Source organism: Cydia pomonella, chromosome 28 (assembly GCF_033807575.1).
Source record: "Cydia pomonella isolate Wapato2018A chromosome 28, ilCydPomo1, whole genome shotgun sequence".
Lineage (NCBI taxonomy): Eukaryota > Metazoa > Arthropoda > Insecta > Lepidoptera > Tortricidae > Cydia > Cydia pomonella.
In genome coordinates, this window is record NC_084730.1 from 2,938,653 (window position 1) to 2,959,072 (window position 20,420).

Genomic DNA, 20,420 nt, shown 5'->3' on the forward strand with positions numbered 1-20,420 from the left:
TAGAATAAATTAATGCTTACGATTTTTACAATTAGGTACTTAAGTACTAACTTATATCTACAAATAACAGAGCTTTATAAGTTGATAGAATTTGGGAAGGACATTGTGGTAAACCCTTAGTCGTATTTTGTAGCCATATGTGTAGGTATATATTTACTGGTTTATGAAGTATAAATACTGATCATATTTACATAAACTATGTCTGTATATTACGAGTAGGTATTAGTAATTACATGTATTTATACATAGGTACGTATTCTTATTAATTTATTTTGTGTTACTATTAATGTTGGGTTTACATACGGACAGAGATAAAAGGCTGTTTTTTTTTTTAAATTACTTATATAATGGTGTTACTGTGCGTTTACCTTGCCTACTGGTGCCTACCTAAATTTTATAATTGATTTTAGCGCGCGGGCGCAGCGCCCTCGCCTGCTCCGTGCTCGCGACCGGCTCGCGGGCTGGCGTGCCCGGTGGGGGCAGTAGGGCCCTATTCGACTCATCCCTTTCCAATGATGCTTCTGCATCTTTAAATTCTGGGGACTCTGGTCTGGAGTGAATTTCATATTGCTGGCTCGGTGAAAGCAGGGAAGTCTCGGGATGAAGAGATAAATTGTCACTGGGTAATGAGTAACGTACCATTTTTCTTTTGATAAGCTGGTCTATGTGTCTGCTCCCGTCTTTTTCGCCAGCCTTCACATTGTATGTGACAGCGCCAGTGCGCTCTGTTACTAAGCCCTCTGTCCACTTCGGGCCATTCTTAGAATAATTTCTAACCAATACCTGATCCCCTTGATGTAGCTCGCGCGTGGTTCCGTCGGCGTGGCGCAGCTGTGCGCTCTGTGCCGCCTGCACGCGGGCGGCGGTCGCGGCGCTGCCGGCGCGCAGCAGGTCCAGGCGCGTGCGCAGTCGCCGCCCCAGCATCGCCACGGCGGGCTCGCGCGCCGTGCTGCTGTGCGGGCTATTGCGATACTGCAGTAAAAATTTTAAAAGGGCGGTCTCCATGTTCTCACCTTCGGTTGTGGCCTTTTTGAGTACCTTTTTAACAGTTTTGACTGCGTTTTCTGCGGCTCCGTTGCTTGACGGGTGGTATGGAGCTGTGACAATGTGGAATACGCCATTTTTTTGTAAGAAGGCCTCAAAGTCGTGGGACGTAAATGGTGGGCCGCCATCAGTGACCAGTTGAATGGGTAACCCATACCTTGCGAAGACCTCCCGCAACTTGATCGTCACGTGCGCGGCTGTCGTGCCGCTCGTCATTGAGAATACTTCGAGCCACTTCGAATGAGCATCAATCAGGAGAAAATATGTTCGACCATTATGATGTAAGAAATCGGCATGAAGTCTCACCCAGGGTTCGGCGGGCCAGGCATATGGCACCGGGGCGGCGCGCGGCGGCGCGTCCAACTGGGCGCGGCAGGCGTCGCAGGAGCGCGCGCGCCGCTCCAGATCGGCGTCCAGTCCCGGCCACCACACGTAGCATCGTGCAATCTGTTTCATGCGCACCATACCTACATGACCGGCGTGTACCTCCTCCATCACCTGTGCCCGCAGACTGGTGGGGATCACTACTCGATACCCCCACACTATGCAATCATGATCGATGTGCAGCGTGTCCTTGCGGTGGAAATAAGGTTTTTCATTTTCTATTTCCGTGTCTGAAGGCCACCCGCTCATGATGTACCCGTACACTTTGCATAGTGTTATGTCTTTTTTTGTTTCCCTCGCCACGTCTCTGTGGCTAAGAGGGAAAGTTTCTTCCACAAAGTGTAGATATGCCGCGTCGTCCTCATCGTTTTTCCTCGACCCTGCAGGGAGCGGTAAGCGGGAAAGACCGTCCGCATTACCGTTTTTATCCGTCGATACGAACTCTATATCGAAGTCGTATGCTGCCAGTCGCACTGCATACCTCTGTAAGCGGCTCGCGGCCGTTTGAGGTATGCCATGCTTCGGGCCAAAAATGTATGTGAGCGCTTTGTGATCGCTTCGAAGGGTAAACTTACGGCCGAATAGATATTGATGGTGCTTGTTCACTCCGTACACGATGGCCAGCGCCTCCTTATCTATCTGGCTGTAGCGCCGCTCGGTCTCGCTAAGCGTGCGCGACGCGCAGCACACGAGGCGCTCGGTGCCGTCAGGATACCGTTGAGCCAGCACAGCACCAAGTCCATAGGCACTGCTGTCCACGCAGAGAACCAGTGGCAGCGAAGGCTCGTAATGTGCCAGCGCTGGACTGTTCAGCAACTCACCTTTTACCTGTTTGAAAGCCTGATCACACAAATGTGTCCACTGCCACCGGTTACCCTTGGCAAGTAGAGCATACAGTGGGTGTAAAATAGCACTGGTATTGGGTATGAATCGTGCATAATAGTTAATAAGACCCAAAGCGGCTCTAAGCTGTGACACATTTTGTGGCACAGGTAAATTTTCAATTGCGGCAATTTTACCTTTGTCCGTATGCAGGCCATTTTTATTTATCCTATAACCGAGGTAACAGACCTCGTCTTTAAAGAACTCACATTTTTCGAATTTAATACGCAACCCTGCCTCCCTCAGTCGAGTTAAAACCGCTTTCAAATTTTTCATATGATGATCTTTATTTCTACCAGTAACACAAATGTCATCGATAAATGCCACTACGCCCTCCAACCCGCTAAGCGTTTCTTCAATAAGTTTTTGAAATATTTCAGGCAAGCACTTTATTCCGAATGGAGCCCGTCGGTACAAAAAGGTACCTACGTGTGTAGTTATAGCGGTTAGAGGCTGTGAGTCATCATCGAGAACAAGTTGTAAATATGCGTTCTTTAAATCTAATTTAGTGAACTTTTCCCCTCCGCTTAAAGCCGCAAACAATTGTTCTATGCGGGGCAAGGGATAGTGAAATTCTTTTAAACATTTATTTACAGTGACCTTGTAGTCGCCGCATATGCGAATCGAACCGTCGCGCTTGATTACGGGAACTATGGGCGTCCCGTATTCGGAGGTTTCCACTTTATAAATTACATTTTCGGATTGCAACCTTTCAAGCTCACGTTCGACTGGCATACGCAGCGCTAAAGGCAACGGTCGGGCTTTACAGAATATCGGGGCACTATCTTTCAAATGCAAGTGTATTTTTGTTTTAAAAGTACCTAATCTATCATCAAAGACCTCTGGAAACTCATTTTTTAATTGAAGCACCAAGGGATCATTGTTGTCAGATATATTGTTTATCTTTATAGAAGCGAGATTTAATTTGCGCAACCAAGATCGGCCTAACAAGGGCGGGCCGCCGTTATCAATAACAAACAACGGTAAATCAGCTGACTCCCTCCCGCTCGTAACACGCACTCTGATGTACCCCAATGGGATTATTGGTACTCCCGTATATGAATGGAATCTATCGTCATCTTTTTGTAAGTTTAAATGTGAAAAATGTTTATCGTAAAATTGTTTTGATACCGCCGATATTCTACTGCCCGTGTCAATTTCAAATGAAATATTACGATTGTTAACTCTAAGTTCACAATGAAAAGGTCCATCTTTTATCTTACTTTTTACTGATAGAATCTTGTACATACCATCACTCGTATCGTCGTCCGAACTATCACCATTAATGTAGTTCTGATACTTAGACCTGCCGGCACTATCACCTTTTTTACACATTGTAGACAAGTGTCCTTTGTCCTTGCACAGGTTGCAAGTATACGACTTGTAGCGACACTTGTTAGGCCCGTGTCCCTCCCGGCCACAGCGCCAGCAAGCGGGCCGCCGCTTGGTCGCCGCGGGCGCCTGGCCCACGCGGTGCAGGCCGGCCGCGCCCTGCCCGAGTCCTGCCGTCGGCGCCCCGCCGCCGCCGCCGCCGCCGATGGCCGCTGTCTCAGCGTGCCGCTCGGCCGCTTCCAATGCGAGCGCCAACTCCACCGCCTTTTTGTAGTCCAATGTGGGTTCCGCGAACAAGCGCGACCTCATATCTTCACTCCTGAGGCCCGAAACAAATTGGTCGCGTAGATTTTCCTCCAGGCTTGAACCGAAGTTGCAATGTGTCGCGAGATGTTTTAAATTTTGAAGGAAAACCCCGACCGATTCGCCTTCCGCTTGCCGCCGCTGTCGAAAAATATGCCTCTCGGCTATTTCTGATCTTTTTGGGTCCAAATGGTTTTTTACAAGATCCACTAGGATTTTGAAGTCTTTCTTTTCTGGATGATCAGGTGCACACAGATCACACATCAATTCGTAGGTCGCTGAGCCGACGTGTGTTACCAACGTGGCCACGCGCAACTCGTCTTTTATTTCATTCAGTAAAATGAACTGATCCACGAGCCGTACGTACGCGTCCCAATTCCCTCGACCGTGTAGATCGAATTCGTGTAGCTTTCCGAAAGGCATGGTCACTAATTTCGACTAAAATTCACCAATTCGTCGCCAGTTAGAATGTATTAAATGAAACACAATGGCGTTCATGCAAGACTGTTTTATTATAGATAGTGACGGTGGGTACCTATACTTATTTTTATACCTACCTACATACATCACACTGGTGACCAGCTCCTGACTCCATCATGAGACCCTGGACCTCATCTAGATTGATGGTGCTCGTCAGGGCAACTCTATTGAACCCAAACACGATGGAGTTATGATGAGTAGATTAGGAGTTCTGGTGACCAGCTCCTGACTCCATCATGAGACCCTGGACCTCATCTAGATTGAAGGTGCTCGTCAGGGCAACTCTGTTGAGCCCAAACACGATGGAATTATAATGAGTAGATTAGGAGTTCTAGTGACCAACTCCTGACTCCATCATGAGACCCTGGACCTCATCTAGATCGATGGTGTTCGTCAGGGCAAATCTTTTGAGCCCAAACACGATGGGATTATAATTAGTAGATTAGGAGTTCTGGTGACCAACTCCTGACTCGATCATGAGAACTTGGACTTCATCCGGGTCAAAAATAATAATGCAAACCCTAACGTAATTTCAAGTGAAAATGCGTTTTTCAGAAAATCGCAGCCAAATAACACTAGACCTTACTCATAGTGTTGTGTTCCTGCCGGTGAGTAAGGTTGCCAGAGCTCAACGAGGGGTGAGAGGGGGTTAGGGTCGGCAACGCGCATGTAACTCCTCTGGAGTTGCAGGCGTACATATGCGGGCCGTATGCTTGTTTGCCACCGACTTAGTATTAAAAAAAAAGTTACACTGAAAATCCATCAATAAGCGAGTCTGTTAGGCATACTGTAAAAAATTAACTTTTATTAAGATTTTCTAATCGCAGTATATAGCACTTCTCGGAACTCCGTAGCTGATTACGATCGCAACGAAAGCCTGACAATCGAGCACAGGTCCGTCCTCTAAGCGCGCTCCGCGCGGACTGAGAGCGGGGCGTCGCTGCTGCGTGATTTATACGTGTTTTAAAAAAATATAAATTTACGGCAATGTAGGTCCCATAGTTACGATTTTTTTTTTATAGGTTAACATAAAGTTACAGTTTGCTATAATATTATTTTTAAAGCAAAATATGCGTACAATTTGCGGAAATAAAATATAATAAAACCCTGTTTTCGCCAAAAAAATGAAGAAAACTCGGAAGGTATTTTATCAGTTTTTTCAAATGAATCTTCGCTTGTTAATCATTCCAGCCCCTCGTACGAGATATGTTAAATCAAATTGTAGTCATTCATGTACCAAATGATTCTTGTTTATAGCAAAATTGAGAACCGAAACGCCACATCTCACTGCAAAATTTGGAAAAGACTCCCAAAAAACCTCATTAAAAAAGAGGTTTAAAAGAGAAAATGAAAATTTGAACTGTTGGAGCCCCTAGTTTAGGAAACGATTATTTAAGTACGTTATCAGTTTTTGAATAAATACTAATAGTTACGTCGTAATCTTGAATGAAAAAGGAAGCATTTTACAAAATACGCTCGTCTGTAGGAATAAGGCCTCTTAAAGTAAAGTTATGTTTCGTAATAAGGATAAAAATGATACGTCAGACTGATTTACGCACTTACAATTAATAACTGATTTTTTTTTTCAAAAATAAATGTTATATTTTGTTTCGATTTATTTTATTATAAGTAAATACCTTATAGTCACCGCTAGTTTTTGAGCTGGAGAAATGGGTTCGGGATATTTATTACTTGGCTTCGTAGTAATATCACGTTCAATCAAGTTCAATACTTTTGCGAACTGTTCTCGAGATAGTCTGAAGTACGATGTAAATTTGAAGAAAAGTGAAGCCACTCGGAACCCTACTTGGTCCCGCGTGCCCGGAGTTTCGTCGCTTGGTATTATGTGCACCCACGTACCGTTACGACTACGTCGCATTTGAATGACAAAGAAAGTTAATTTTACATGATGTCTACCAAGAATGTCGATAGCTATTTATAAATGAAAAAAGCATTAACAACTTCGCTACACACGGATGAATCAGTATAATGATGGAAAAATTAAAGCCAGTTGAGAAAAACATTGTAAATAAAACTGACAAAAAATGAGGAGATATTTCCTTCTGTCTGGTATGGCGTGACTTACCTTCGGTGACTAAAAACAGGCATATTCTGGCGCACCTCGTCCAACTTATCTAGGTCTATCTCAGCCACTCGGAACCCTGTCTCCTCCCCACAATCAGCCAGAACCCGTCCCCACGGATCCACGCATAGCGCGTGCCCGTAGCTCCGACGCTTGGTATTATGTGCACCCACTTGTGCTGCGGCGATTACGTAGCATTGGTTCTCTATCGCTCGGGCTCTGAAAAATAAAATATTCATGCGGTCTCGCTGCTAAGCTGCGCTCGTAGCACTATGTCACTTCGTAGGCGCGTGACGAGAATGTTTTGTGATTTTTTTACAGATACTTTGATTTTGGTTAATGGTTCTTAGGGTTAATTTGGCAGAAGCTACTATACAATCTTCCTCGCGTTGTCCCGGCATTTTTGTCAACGGCTCAAGGGAGCCTGGGGTCCCCTTGTCAACTGATCCCTAGAATTGGCGTATGCACTAGTTTTTACGAAAGCGAATGCCATCTGACCTTTCAACCCAGAGGGTAAACTAGTCTTTATTGGGATTAGTCCGGTTTCCTCACGATGTCTTCCTTCACCGAAATGTAACTGGTAAATATCAAATGATATTTCGTGCATAAGTTCCGAAAAACTTTGAAGCCGCGACCTCCGGATTGCAAGTCGCACGCTCTTACCGCTAGACCACCAGCACTTTGGCAGAAGCTAAAATACAGTATTTTAAAAATGCTAATTAATTTCGTTAGCCGACAGTCTCTAGGATTTTTGTATTATCGCTCGTCTCCGCTATATTTTCGCAGGCCAGTCTATATGAAATATAGCAATTTACGCGAGCCTAATTTGCAGGCTTGGAGGTTACTGTCTTAGAAAATAAGATAAGAAACTATACCTCAATATAGTGTGCCAATGAGCCTCGCCCGTGGCCTGCGTGAAGGCCGACGGGAACGTCAGCACCTGGGCTCGGAGTACGGTCAGCGCCGTGCTTAGTTCCGGGAATCGCATGTCGTAGCAAATAGCCATGCCTGTCAAACAAATAATTACATTTTTTTTTAAATTTTTCCGCAATCGTAAGAAATGAATTGTTGTACAGCATATATGTTGACTTTTTTTTTATTAGGGTATTATTACACAAATTGACTAAGTCCCGCAGTAAGCTCGATAAGGCTTGTGTTGTGGGTACTTAGACAACGATGGTCAATTAAGCCCGAGAGATTCTAACCACGCATTCCTGAGGTCAAAAAGAGCACAAAATGTTATATGAGTTTTGGCCAAGTACGCCAAAAAAAAAATCTGGTAAATTAATCCGCCTAAATAAAAGATTACAAAATTTCACGAGAATCTGATAAGAAACGCGATCTGTAGAGTACTATTTTGGCACACGTCACGTGACCAAACTCGAAACATCATTGAAGATTCTGATGACGTCACAACTCTCGGATTGACACTGTTGACAGTTAGGTGATAAACAACAAATGACAAATGTCAGTTGACAGTTCGTATCTTCTACGTGTGTATGTAGTTATGTCTCAAACTGTAAACTGTGACGTCACACAATTTTCAAAGAGCGTTTTGGGCGCGAAAGCATCTGTCACAATACATTTTGTTAATTTAACATATTTAAAGACGTTTGTAGTATAAAAGTTGAATTTTAGGGCAACTTTTAGTTAATATAGAACGTAATACAAGCGTTTAAAAAAATTGGAAACAACCCTATTATTTATTTATATTTAAAATAAGCTGATTAAAAGATTAAACGACTCAAATTGCAACTCCACGAAAAATATTAAAAAAAATATCTTTCTTACACTGGTATTAGGATTAGATAGATTTGACTGAATACCGAATATTCGGCGTATGATGCGAACCCTTTGAATCACATTAGGTAATTATGAAAACTGTTCGCCAAAGCATAAAGTTAGGTAAGTTAAAAGTGGTTTGTCGTTTTTTTAATTGTGTAATTTTTCTTTTTAGTTAGATGTTGCAGATATTCGGTATTCGACCGAATACCGAATGTTCGCCCAAGTGGCCGAATACGCCGAATCTGCAGTATTAGGTATGTTATGTTATGTCACCCCAAAAAGGCTAAGGAGCTATCAGTAGAGCGCGTCAAAGGTATTCTCAGGCAACCTGCTAATTTAGTTTTCTTTTTCTTCATGAACGGTAAGAAAAATGCTCAACCCATTGAAAATTAGGAACGATTTAAATCTCGGGTCAGAGGTGTAGGGTTAGAGCCGGCGTAGCTTTATTTGACGTTCATAAGCGCATTGTAATATGCCTTACTTGATGTAAGCCGTTGGGAAACGAGTTCTATGGACGCCCTGCCACTGGTAACTGGCTAAGAAAGATAATCCATACCTATTCTGCCGACAGGAGAGTCCACAGGCGCCACAATATGCCGTCCGGGACTGCAAAAATCACTCTCCTTTAGCCGCACATTTCTCTCCGGTATCTCTACATCGAAGAGATGCAGTTTTCTGTATTGTTGTACTATGTCAGCAGTATTGTTAATTATAATGTGCGTGTTGAATATTTTAGCGGGGTCTTCATTATTCTGAAATATAGAGAAATAAATTAAAAAAGCGTTGGTAGCCTAGCGGTAAGAGCGTGCGGATTCAATCCGGAGGTCGCGGGTTCAAACCCCGGCTTTTACCAATCATTTTTTAAGGAAATTATATACGATATATCATTGGATTATTTATTTATTAGAGCTTGGTTATTCTGCAGATCATTTCATAGTTTAGATGCATATATTTAAATTTAATTTTCACCACACGAACTGGTAAAGGCCCTCTTGATTGTTCAAAAACTAATGAGAAAGTTGCATTTTATCCACATGTGGGGCAAAGTAATCAGATGCAAATTTTGAGTTGTTTCTTTATGTTATAGCTAGTAGAATTGACTTTTAAATGATGATTTTCAATGATATTTATTATGACATTCATTTGGATTTGATTTAATTTGATTATTTTGGTATATCATAGTTAGTAGTTTCCTCGCGTTGATGTGTTTCACTCGGAGGCAAAGTTTGTTTAACCCTCGTGCTTGGAAACAAATTAGCACGAGCAGTTAAGTAACAACTTTGCCCCCTTGTAAACCAATAGTTATTTTCTGCCCTCCGGGCGGAAAGCGTCAACTTCTACAAGCGTCCCGGAGGCCAGAAATAGTTATTTTCAACTTTGCTCCCGCTGCGCTAAACGAAGTTGCCGCTTTTCGCGCACCACAGGAAGAAACGTAAGGATATTCCATCCCGCGTGTTTGCCACCCTCGCCTTCGGCTCAGGTGACAATTTTACACGCGGCACGCAATTTCGTACTTTTCCTCCCTTGGGACACAATTAACTATTTCACCACACCAACTGTTAAAGGCCCTCTTGATTGTTCAAAAATTAATGAGAATATTGCATTTTATCCACATGTGGGGCAAAGTAATCGGATGCAAATTTTGAGTTGTTTCCTTATGTTAGCTGGTAGAATTGACTTTTAAATGATGATAAAGAATGATACTTTTTTTTATTACGTTCATTTGGATTTGATTTTTTTGGTATTTCAAAGTTAGTGTTTTCCTCGCGTGAAAAATTTTGTGTTTCACTCGGAGGCATAAGTTTGTTTAACCCTTAACCTTTTAAAACAAATAACTATTTATTTTTCTACTGTAGACCCCTTCTGGATAAAAGCCTCCTCCAGCTGTTTCCATCTGACTTTATCTATTACTACGCTTTGCCATTCTTTGCCTGCAGTAGCAACAATTTCGTCCTGCCACCTGGCTAGTGGATGTCCTTTCTAGAGCCCTGGGGCCTTTTCCATTTGGTTACCTTTCCCTTCCCAGATAAAAGTCTTCACAGATAATAAAATATGACATTGATGCATCAAGGCGATTTGTTTACAAAGGGCCTACCGGGAAACGCGAAAATCGAAATTTTGTTATCTAACCTCTCTATCACACTTGCATATTCAAGCGATGACGCGGTAGACCCTCTGATTGTGATGGATTGTGGTAGTGGCGCCCCCTACGTGGAGTTTCGCGTAATATTCCCTATTCTAGGGATAAGTTGCAGAATGTGTACCTGTTCATGCAGTCCTCCCATAGACAACCACACATTGTGTTTAACAGCTAATTGTCTGTAGCTGTCGACAGTGTTCCCACCTACAATTGGCTCTGCAGACTTCAATGTGTCTTGTTTGTTGTCACAAATGTAATCACACGCTTCGGGAAAAAATATCATCTGAAATTTGATTCAAATTTAAGAGGAATGGGGACAATGGGTTCTATAAACAAACATAATCTTCAATTTATTTTCTGGATATACATAGACATATTAGACATGATGAAAAATATTTTTATAAAACTAGATGTTTATTAATTATAGCTATGCCATTTCCTTTGGTTTTTTTTTGTTATTAGATATATTACAGCAAAAAAAATTCAATACATATTTTTAAAAGCTCATAATTCTTATAATAATGAATATTGGCGTTAAAATCTGCATGCACATTTTATTTATATCTAATCTGAAAAATAATTTTCCTTGCCTAAATCTATTATAAATTAATCATCCTATGTTTGTGTCAATTTACTATTGAAATGTTAAGTTAGACAAAGTGGGGCAACTATACAGCCATTTCAGTATCTGTGATAAAAAAAACAGAGTGGCAGTGGTACTTAAGCATAAGAAAGAAGAAAAAGATGGAAAACTTCAATAAAGTCGAGCAGACATTGGTGGCTTAGTTGGTTACACTGATTCTAGAAGGCTATACATTCGAGTCTGGCTCTAGGCAAGTAACTCTGTCTGTCCGTTACGTCTTCATGCTTAAACTGTTGAAGCAATTTAGATGAAAATTGATATGGAGATATTTTGAGCCCTGGGAAGGCCATAGGATAGTTTATATCAATAAATCATTCCAAACAGACGATATCGCAAGCAAAAGCTAGTTATAAAAAATGAAAGAAAATTTAGAAATTTAATAAAAGAATACAGCTTACCTTGACATCTTCCTTAGCGGCATTGCTGACCAGCTGGCTGACGGTTTCTAGGTTGGCAGCTTTGTCAGCCACGGATGTCATCTGACATACGGCTATGCGCTGCTTGGACATTGCTTCACTGAAGTATCTTATAAGCTGATGTTTACACTGTTTCAGCAGTAGGAATGTCTGAAAATGTTACTTTAACCATGTAACATAATATTTTTAATTTGAACTTTGTTGTACATTAAATTGGAATCAGTTTTATTTGCGAAAGCAATGGGCCAAAAGAAATGCGAATTTATTTGGTTTATGTAAGGTTCTAATTAGATTGAAACACAATGTACATTGTAATGCACATTGGGCCTTTGGAGGTTAATACAGAAGGATGTAAAAACAAAATAGTTATAAGTAGCCACAATTTTATCCAACAGAAACTAGTTTACTTATTTAATTAAAATAATTTAATAATATAACAAAAAAACATAACTAAATTAAATTAAAACTAAACAAAGAAAGACACAAATACAAAAACCTAGTCAAACAACCTGTTCAGAGCACTTCAAGAAGCAAAGGTGCCCATCACGCTCAATGGATTGCCACACTGAATCGTGATAGACAGCCTCTGCATCAGGAATGACCCGGAATGAGGGTCATGACCTCCCTCCCTCAACCGTTGCCCCAATTCACCCAAAAAAAATTTGGCCTTGGCACACCAACACCCGGACGTCTCCACCGCCAACAGGACAAACATACCTCGACAGCAGCGCCGAGTACTTATCACGCTTATGGAGTGCCGCTAATTCAGCCACTTACTTATTTTATATGCAGAACTATGTCTTAGTGCTTTAGCTGTTCCTATCCAGATGGATCAAGACAAAGACGAAGAACTATCAAAAACTTGATTTTGTGTTAAAAAATAAAAAATAAACTGAGTTGTTTAGCTGCATAACAATTTACTACTGATATTGAATTAATCATATTACCTCGTCAATTAATTTTATCAGGAAGAAAAGTTCATATTAAAAAAATTGTTGCACTCACTAGGTATTCAAATCTAATTATTCTCACAAAAAGATTGTTCACTAAATTTTGCAGCAGTCTAAGTACTTGGTATTATTAATTTATTACGCAAAAGTATAGTGAAAAGTCAAATGAGGAGCACATATTATTAATATATGCTAAATGGTAAAGTAAAAAGACAAGAATTTAATTTGATTTACACTTGAAAGTTGCTTTCAAGGTAATTACTACACAGAATTACCAAATGACTGTCCTACAATATTGCCTCGTATATTATTTGCAATCGTTATCAAACAACGTAACAATAATGCAAAGGTTATCATTTTTCGCCATAACCTAAAATACCGGTGAATAATCTCATATAAACTGTATACTTACCTTCATCCTATAAAGATAAATAGGAGACTAAATATATAAAGTTCATGAGGCTTTAAATTATTAGAAAACTTAGTTAAACCTTAGAAAATCCTAGAACCTTTGTTTATTTTCATCTTACTTTTGACATTGACATTTATACCGACACAGCACAGACGTACGTTCAGAAACCAATTCAAATGATAGTATATGCAGCTCTGAGTTTAACAACTAACAACTTTATAAAATAAATTCAGTTCAGTTTATATGAAAATTGAAAATCTTATTTTTGTGTCTTGCGCCTATTACATTTTTTTTTTCAGATATTGTTTTTATATTTTAGTCACGCAACACTATGTCGGTTTTAATGGGTATTTCCACATTTTTCAGGTGTTTCTTTAAGCATATTTCCAAGCCATTCACATTTGTCAATAATAATAATATTATGCAATGCTTAATGACTTTTAAACAAATAAATTTTAAATGACTGTGACAAACCGTGACATGTGTGTGACAGATCGTGCCGCGCTTTATGAAGTTTATGAACTGTACTTTACTCTCTCCAGTCTATATACCGTACCAACTTGGTACCAGGCAAATTTCGGGTACTTAAGAATATTGGAACGAAGTTCTTTATCGGACGGTTGGTGGATGGGGGCTGACAAAAAAATGTGTAAGATTTTTCCGTCACGTTTTTTGTTTAAATTATTTTCGTGAATAAGTAGCCTAATTTCACCAACTTATGCATATCCTGTAGTGGCGTAGTCCGCAAACAGCCGTTTAGAAACAGGTGGTAACAGCGACGATCCGGGTTCGATACCCGGACGAGTATGCAGATATTACTCTTTGTATTTTTTTTCACTTGAATTTCATATTTTTGATTGCCAAAGCGAGTGTGAAGCACGAGCTAAGCGTATCAGTTTCTGCTTGTACAACAATGTTTTCTTATGTTTGGTTGTTCTCCCTGCCTGTGAGTCGAATTTCTGAACTGATTTGTGAAGTTTTGTAAGCAGACTTTGTAAAAAAAAAAGATTCGATAATCCGTACATCAGGAGAGTTTAAGAGGAATTTCCTCCCGCGTAAGTTTCGGCTGTGGAATAATTTTCCTGCCGAGGTTTTCCCAAGGGGCTACAGTATTAGGTTCTTAAAAAAAGAATGTACAGGTTTTTAAAGGGTCGGCAACGCGCATGTAATATTTTTGGTATTGCAGGCCTCCATAGGCTACGGAGACTGCTGACCATCAGGCGGGCCGTATGCTTGTTTGCACCGACGTGGTATTAAAAAAAATGGTCAATATAGTTTTTGTATTTTTTTGTGTTTTTAATCAATAATACGTTTATATAAATATTTAACCGGTTAAAAATTTAGGTATCATGCGCAATCGTATCAACCCTCATAGTCCATAATTATTCATCACATTAATTCATTTTTTTTCTCTAAATTTTCAGCCGTATTTTTTTTTTTCCTTGCAGTTTTACCCCTCCTCTCCCCTTATGCGGAAGGCAGACTTTTAGTTCTACTATTTTAAAGTGATTTTATAAATTTTGTAAATTTTAATTTTTTATACAGGGTGAAAACAAACTTTGATTTTTTTGAAAAAATGTTTTAAAAATTATACGTAATCTGCAAAAGTTCTTGTTTTACTGCAAATTGGCGTTACCGTGTGCTCCACGACACTTACATATTTTTTTTGGCGTTGATTATGAACTAATCGAATGGTATTTAATTGAATGGTACTCATACAACGGTCAGGATTATAGTAAATTAAGCGGCATTGTGAACTAAAGGCCACGCCACTACAATGTGTTGTTGAATGTTTTGATTTCCGCGTCGCACTGTGGTGTTACGCAGAATTCATTGCAACTGGTGTGTTTAGGGTGTGTTATGCTTGCGCTTGTATTTTTATAAGTTGACTTTAAGGTTTCATAGGCCTAAGAAGTAAGAACGCTTAGGCCATTGGCATAGGTAGGCTCAATGGCGAGGCAAGACCAAAATTTTTTTTTAATTTAAACTTTATTTCTTTTATTTCGGGTTCAAATAATGTGACCAAAACAAATCCCCGGGTCGTACTTCAGTACAATAAACACATGGGCGGGGTCGACAAGCACGACCAAATGATGGCTTACTATAACCCCGAGCATAAAACCTTGAGATGGTACAAAAAATTGGGCGTGCATATATTTAGCACCATAATGTGTAATGCGCACTCTCTGTATAATAGGTATGGTGAGAAACTTAAACTTAACTAAAATGTTTGTACAGTTTTCATGTAATATTAAGGTATACTCATGGATGGGCAAACTAATTTCGGTAGAAGGCAACTACAGCATATTTAATTTACAAACAAACAATTTTTCACTTTTGCAAAGCAACCTAATAAGCATAAATACTTAATACTTAGATTTTATGTGGGCAAGATACATTTAGCGAGGCCCTCTGGTGGCGCAAGAGATAACGAACATTTTTACGTTGTCTCCGAGATATAGTTATTATTTGAGGCGCGAGGGCTCTCAGACCGCGATGGCGTAGGCGGTGGCCCACGTCGCCCACGCCTAATGGCGGCTCTGGGTAGGAGTAGGTGGGTTGTGAATTGTGATAAGTGGCGCACTCGAAGAGAAGCCTATGCTCAGCAATGGGCGATAAAAGGCTGATGTGATGATGATGATGAGGCCTAACAATCACTGATTTTCTCGAGGAATCCCAATTAATGTTTTAATTATTTCTGTAATTTTATATAGTAGTTGTTTTTGTTTGTGTATAATTTTAGGATAGTTTTTGCTCGTTGTCATTTTATCTCGCTGTGCATGCTTGTTGTATGTACACTTTCTTAAATCGGTCTACATAGCATTAACACAATCATTGCTAACTTATTGCATACCGGTCTGGGGCGGTGCTGCTAAAACACACTTGCTTCCATTAGAACGTGTACAAAGAGCGATTCTAAAGGTCATGTTCTTTAAACCGATTAGATTTTGCACTAGAACACTTTACTCCATAGCTCGGGTCCTATCAGTCCGTCAACTTTATATTGAGCGTGTTTGTCTAAGACAACACAAATACGTCTCTAATCAAAGCGCACGTCGCCTAGGTGGACGTAGAAAACATAAAGTGTTCGACTCAGTTGCGCACAATACAGTTTTTTATCGTCGTCAACTTGACTTCCTTGCACCCTTCCTTTATAACAAAGTCAACGAATGTTTATACATTCAAAATGACAATAAACACTGCTTGATAAAAAATATCCGTAATTGGACTCTGACCCTAAACTACGCTAAAACTGAAAAACTCCTTGAAATTGTAAGGTGATTGGCTAGATTGATTCTGTAAGGTAAGCATTTAAATAAGTTATTCTTCTTTTTCGTACTCAAGGTAAAATAATCTTGTAACAGTTGGTCTTATCAATAAAAAGCGATCTAATCAAAATATTGCAACCACTCATAGTCTTATATACGTAAGGGCTATTGTTGACCAACAACCAGCAGTAGCTATATGTATGATAAATTAATAATATATAATGAAAAGTTCATCACACAAGCACACACACACACACACACACACACACACACACACACACACACACACACACACACACACACACACACACACACACACAAACACACAACACACTTCCAGGTAATTATCCTAACAGTATAATAAACAATAGTAATAGTCCAATAGTAAATATATATAAACATATATAATACGGGTAGTTGAAAATGTTGTCACAAACAATAGCTGATATTGTATACGTATATACTTAATTAAGCAAAATGATTACCCAATTTTTAGATTTGTGTACCAAGGGTGGTTCCCTGATCCCTATAAGACAGGTTTACCTAGTTTAGGGCTCAGGACACTATTCCTAGGCTTTCCAACAATAGAATGCTTCTAAAAATGTAATACTTTTCTACTGTGTAATAAGCTGCAATTTTGATACCTAAATAAATCATTTTCATTTTCATTTTTGATGGCATTCTTATACCTACCCAATTTTTTATATCACAAATACCCATAGGTATATGTTAGTAGATTTGTAAAATGTGTACAAATACAAATAACGGGACATTGCAAAGAAGAAGAACAATATATATAAGTAATAATATTTGAAAATAAATAGAGACGCCTCCTGTCCACACTGTGGTAAGGAGGAAACTAGCTTCCATCTACTAGCAGAATGTATCATGTACGCGGCACTGCGATATAATACATTCGGTAGAGACTCACTAATAGAAAACGAACTAAAGGACGTCGAACTTAAAGATGTCCTTCTGTTCTGCAGGAAAACAAGAAGATTTGAGGAGATTGGTATGGGAATGCCGCCGGGACAGTAACCTGCAGCTCCAACTTCAGGGAATTGGGCTGAATGAACGCAACACACGATCGACAGCCCGCCTGCTTCCCGCCGGGCGTCCCTACACTACATCTACATCTACAAGTAATAATATTTAAGTCTCCACAAACAGCCGATACTTAAATATTCTTAAGAAAATTCCTTGCAAAAATCGGAACTGGTTATGCACTGTGCCTTATAACAAACAGCGATCGGGTAACCTGCCGGTTACCGACTGCATACAAAAGTCCTTAATATTGTTACTGAAAGCCTTTTGAAAGGTGTTTCACTGAGTTTTACATAAGTAGCACTGAGAATTGAATGAAATAACGCTTTATTATTTTAGGAGTGGACAAAAATAACCTGTGAAATAGTAACTATATTAAATAGTATAATGTGTTTTCTATATTTCATGAACAAAAATCACTATACAGTATAAATTATAAAGAAGTCTGAATTACATTTAAATAGTTTTGTGTTAACAATGAACAAACTTGTATTAATATTGACTTTAATTTTCTTAAATAAACATGTGTTTGCGAAGAAGATTGAATGTGGTTACAAGGTAAGTTATGTATTTATTTTTGGGGTTTCGCAGTCAACTAGGAACCCTTATAGTTTAGCATATGATCTGGGCCCTTATTCGACATGCTAAAAGTGACGTTTCGTGTTGATTTCCATTTGATGTGGGAAATATTGTGACTTGTCGAATTGCTATCATCACCACCTGTCAGTGAACAATATCCACACTAGAGGCGGGGCTTTGTACCGGAATAGTTTTTGGAACAGGTTATTTGTAATAGACTACTTTTAGCTTGTCGAGTATTTAAAAGTACGGACTTTGATTTCTGAAATAAAACAAATATGAAACTTTTATCACCTCGTACCTCCATTCTTACCGTTACTTTAGGCAAAATAAAATTTTGTTAACAGATGGTCGTCTGGGTGTCTGTTGTATCTAAAAATAATGTAATAATATATAACAAAAATATGACAATAGATTCATAGCCTTCACTCAAAACGTCACCATATTTCCGACCCTTACCGAAATAATAAGTCGATATTTGCATAAATAATCCTTATTTGTAAGACGCCTAAGCACGGCAAATACGTAAACTGCCTATTGGGGGTCATACTCGTAAAACTGGTATTTTAGACGTACTTTTGGTACGTGTAACAGAGACGTACTTTTGGTACACAGTCCCAGCTCTAGTCAGGATTCTAGTTGTCAAATATAAGCGTCTCGAATACGTATTAGTTAACTGTCAAATGAAATTAGATCAACGGTAGACTTTTTTGTCGATGGGTATGGCTGCCATGTTTGGATTTATGACATTTGAAAGGGGATCCTAAGGCAGAGAGTAGTTTTTTCTGTACGATTTTGATTCTTCTACTGGACGCAAGATGGAGTTAGCTGCCAAATTCCGATCAGGCTGACGCAACTAGGAAGAAAAAAGTTTTGTATGGAATTTGTTTCGCAAATCATTGCCAACGGAGAAAAAGAAAACGTCAGTGCTATTTATTCTGTCAAGTTTACATCAAGTCAACTGTCAGTCTAATTGTTTTGTTTGTTTTGAAGGCTTCAATGTTTTGTTCGGGTATTTCGTGTAATTTCTTTATTATTTAGTGAAAAAATCGAAAATAGTCAACCGTGATCAGAGTAAAGAGCGAGTTTGTTACAATGCCAGCGACAAAACGGTTTACTAAGTGTGAAATATGTGGCAAGCGAGCCACTCGAGAAAATCACGAAAAAAGGGATTTTATGGCGAAATTTCCCTTGGATGAAGACTGGTAAGTATTGCTTTAGATACTTTTGGCCTTATTTTTGGTCAGCAGGCTATAAACACATCGAAAATTAGATATATTATATTTTTCGTTGTGAACTAGGGATGTACTATAACTATCGATAACTGTAGTTTTATTTGTATATCAGTGTAAATAATTAAATTAAATATGTGAAATTTCCTGAGAACTTGCATGCAATATGACCATAATTAATTCGTCGAAGATTAATAATGCATAAATTATCTATTACTTATGCATTAATGGTCATTAGTTAACATGTTTTTTTTATCTAGTCATTATTTAATATATTAACCTAAAATTTAAGAAAATTAATCTCTGTTTTTATGATAAATAAAGAAATATTATAGGACATTATTACACAAACTGACTTAGTACTAAAGTATGCATGGCATGTGTTGTGGGTACTTAGACAACGATATATATATTTACATAGACCTAATTTATAAATACATAGAAAACACCCATGTCTCACACTAATAAACGCCCGTTCCAGGATTTGAACCAGGGACCATCGGCTTCATAGGCAGGGTCGCTGCCAACAAGGCCAGACCCGTTCTCATGATTAACAGACATATAAATACATAAAAAGTTAAAGCATTGATAAAGGGTTGTTGATAACTGGATGCCGAAAAACATTGATTTATAGATGCATATTAGCGCGAAATAATCAGTTGATCATCTCATTAGCAAACACTTGGAATATAAACTGTAGATAAAGTCATGTTTCTCCAAGGCTGTATGTTTTCAGATGCAGGCAGTGGGTCAAATTTGTTGGGAACGAAGACCTGATACATCTTCCCATAGAAAAGTTACATTTATTCAAACATGTATGTGCACATCGTTTTGAAAATAAAACTTTTAATAAAAAAAACACGACTTAAAAACTGTATTAAAATAATTCGGGTCCACATTAAGCCCGACCAGATAGTAGTCCAATTAAGAACTATCCACTATATAACATACAACTTAAATGTGGACTCGATGCTAACCTGATTTCGAGTACAAAATTTGTAGACAGGAGCCTATGTTTCAACCCTCCCCATTTTATCGATATCGATAAGAATCGCAAGCGTGTAGCGTACTACACTATTTAAATCGCTTATGTTGGTACTATGGGTCTTTGACAGTTCTTTGTCGTATATTTTGGTAATGATTAGCGAAACAAACTGATTCCACTCGCTGGTATGGAAGTCCCGTCTCTTAAAATGTATTGATTATATGCTCTTTGATTCCGAATATTCCGATCTTGGCGTTATAAAAATAAACCGCAAGAACCATGACAATGACATGCAGTTGCGTCGATGTAGATCTATCATAAAAACGTACATGTGACGCAAGTGACAATAGTCCAGGATTAAAAAAATATCTGTCAATTAACATAAAGCAATACAATACCAAAAAATGTCAAAAAGAAAACAGATTTATTATAAAAATACAAATTATATACAAAGCTT

The 20,420-nt window shown here is 39.1% G+C and overlaps 2 protein-coding genes across 4 annotated transcripts in view; one reads left to right on the forward strand and one right to left on the reverse strand.

Moving 5' to 3' along the window:
- Positions 1-13,057, reverse strand: part of LOC133532863 (nitrilase and fragile histidine triad fusion protein NitFhit) — a 28,718-nt gene extending 15,661 nt beyond the window's left edge. Inside the window, exons 1-6 of the mRNA XM_061871719.1 lie at positions 12,855-13,057; positions 11,475-11,642; positions 10,558-10,716; positions 8,850-9,045; positions 7,384-7,516; positions 6,512-6,727 (exon numbers count right to left, since the gene is read on the reverse strand). Coding sequence (XP_061727703.1) covers positions 6,512-6,727; positions 7,384-7,516; positions 8,850-9,045; positions 10,558-10,716; positions 11,475-11,642; positions 12,855-12,860 — 878 coding nt within the window. The 5' untranslated portion in view covers positions 12,861-13,057. The remainder of the gene's footprint in view (positions 1-6,511; positions 6,728-7,383; positions 7,517-8,849; positions 9,046-10,557; positions 10,717-11,474; positions 11,643-12,854) is intronic.
- Positions 13,058-16,879: 3,822 nt separating this feature from the next.
- The window catches only part of LOC133532861 (lysosomal alpha-mannosidase-like), a 75,622-nt gene continuing 72,081 nt past the window's right edge, over positions 16,880-20,420 (forward strand). For 2 of the 3 annotated variants that reach the window (XM_061871711.1, XM_061871714.1), the window contains exon 1: positions 16,880-17,725. In XM_061871711.1, coding sequence (XP_061727695.1) covers positions 17,645-17,725 — 81 coding nt within the window. In that variant the 5' untranslated portion in view covers positions 16,880-17,644. The remainder of the gene's footprint in view (positions 17,726-20,420) is intronic. The other variant, XM_061871712.1, reaches the window with a different exon arrangement.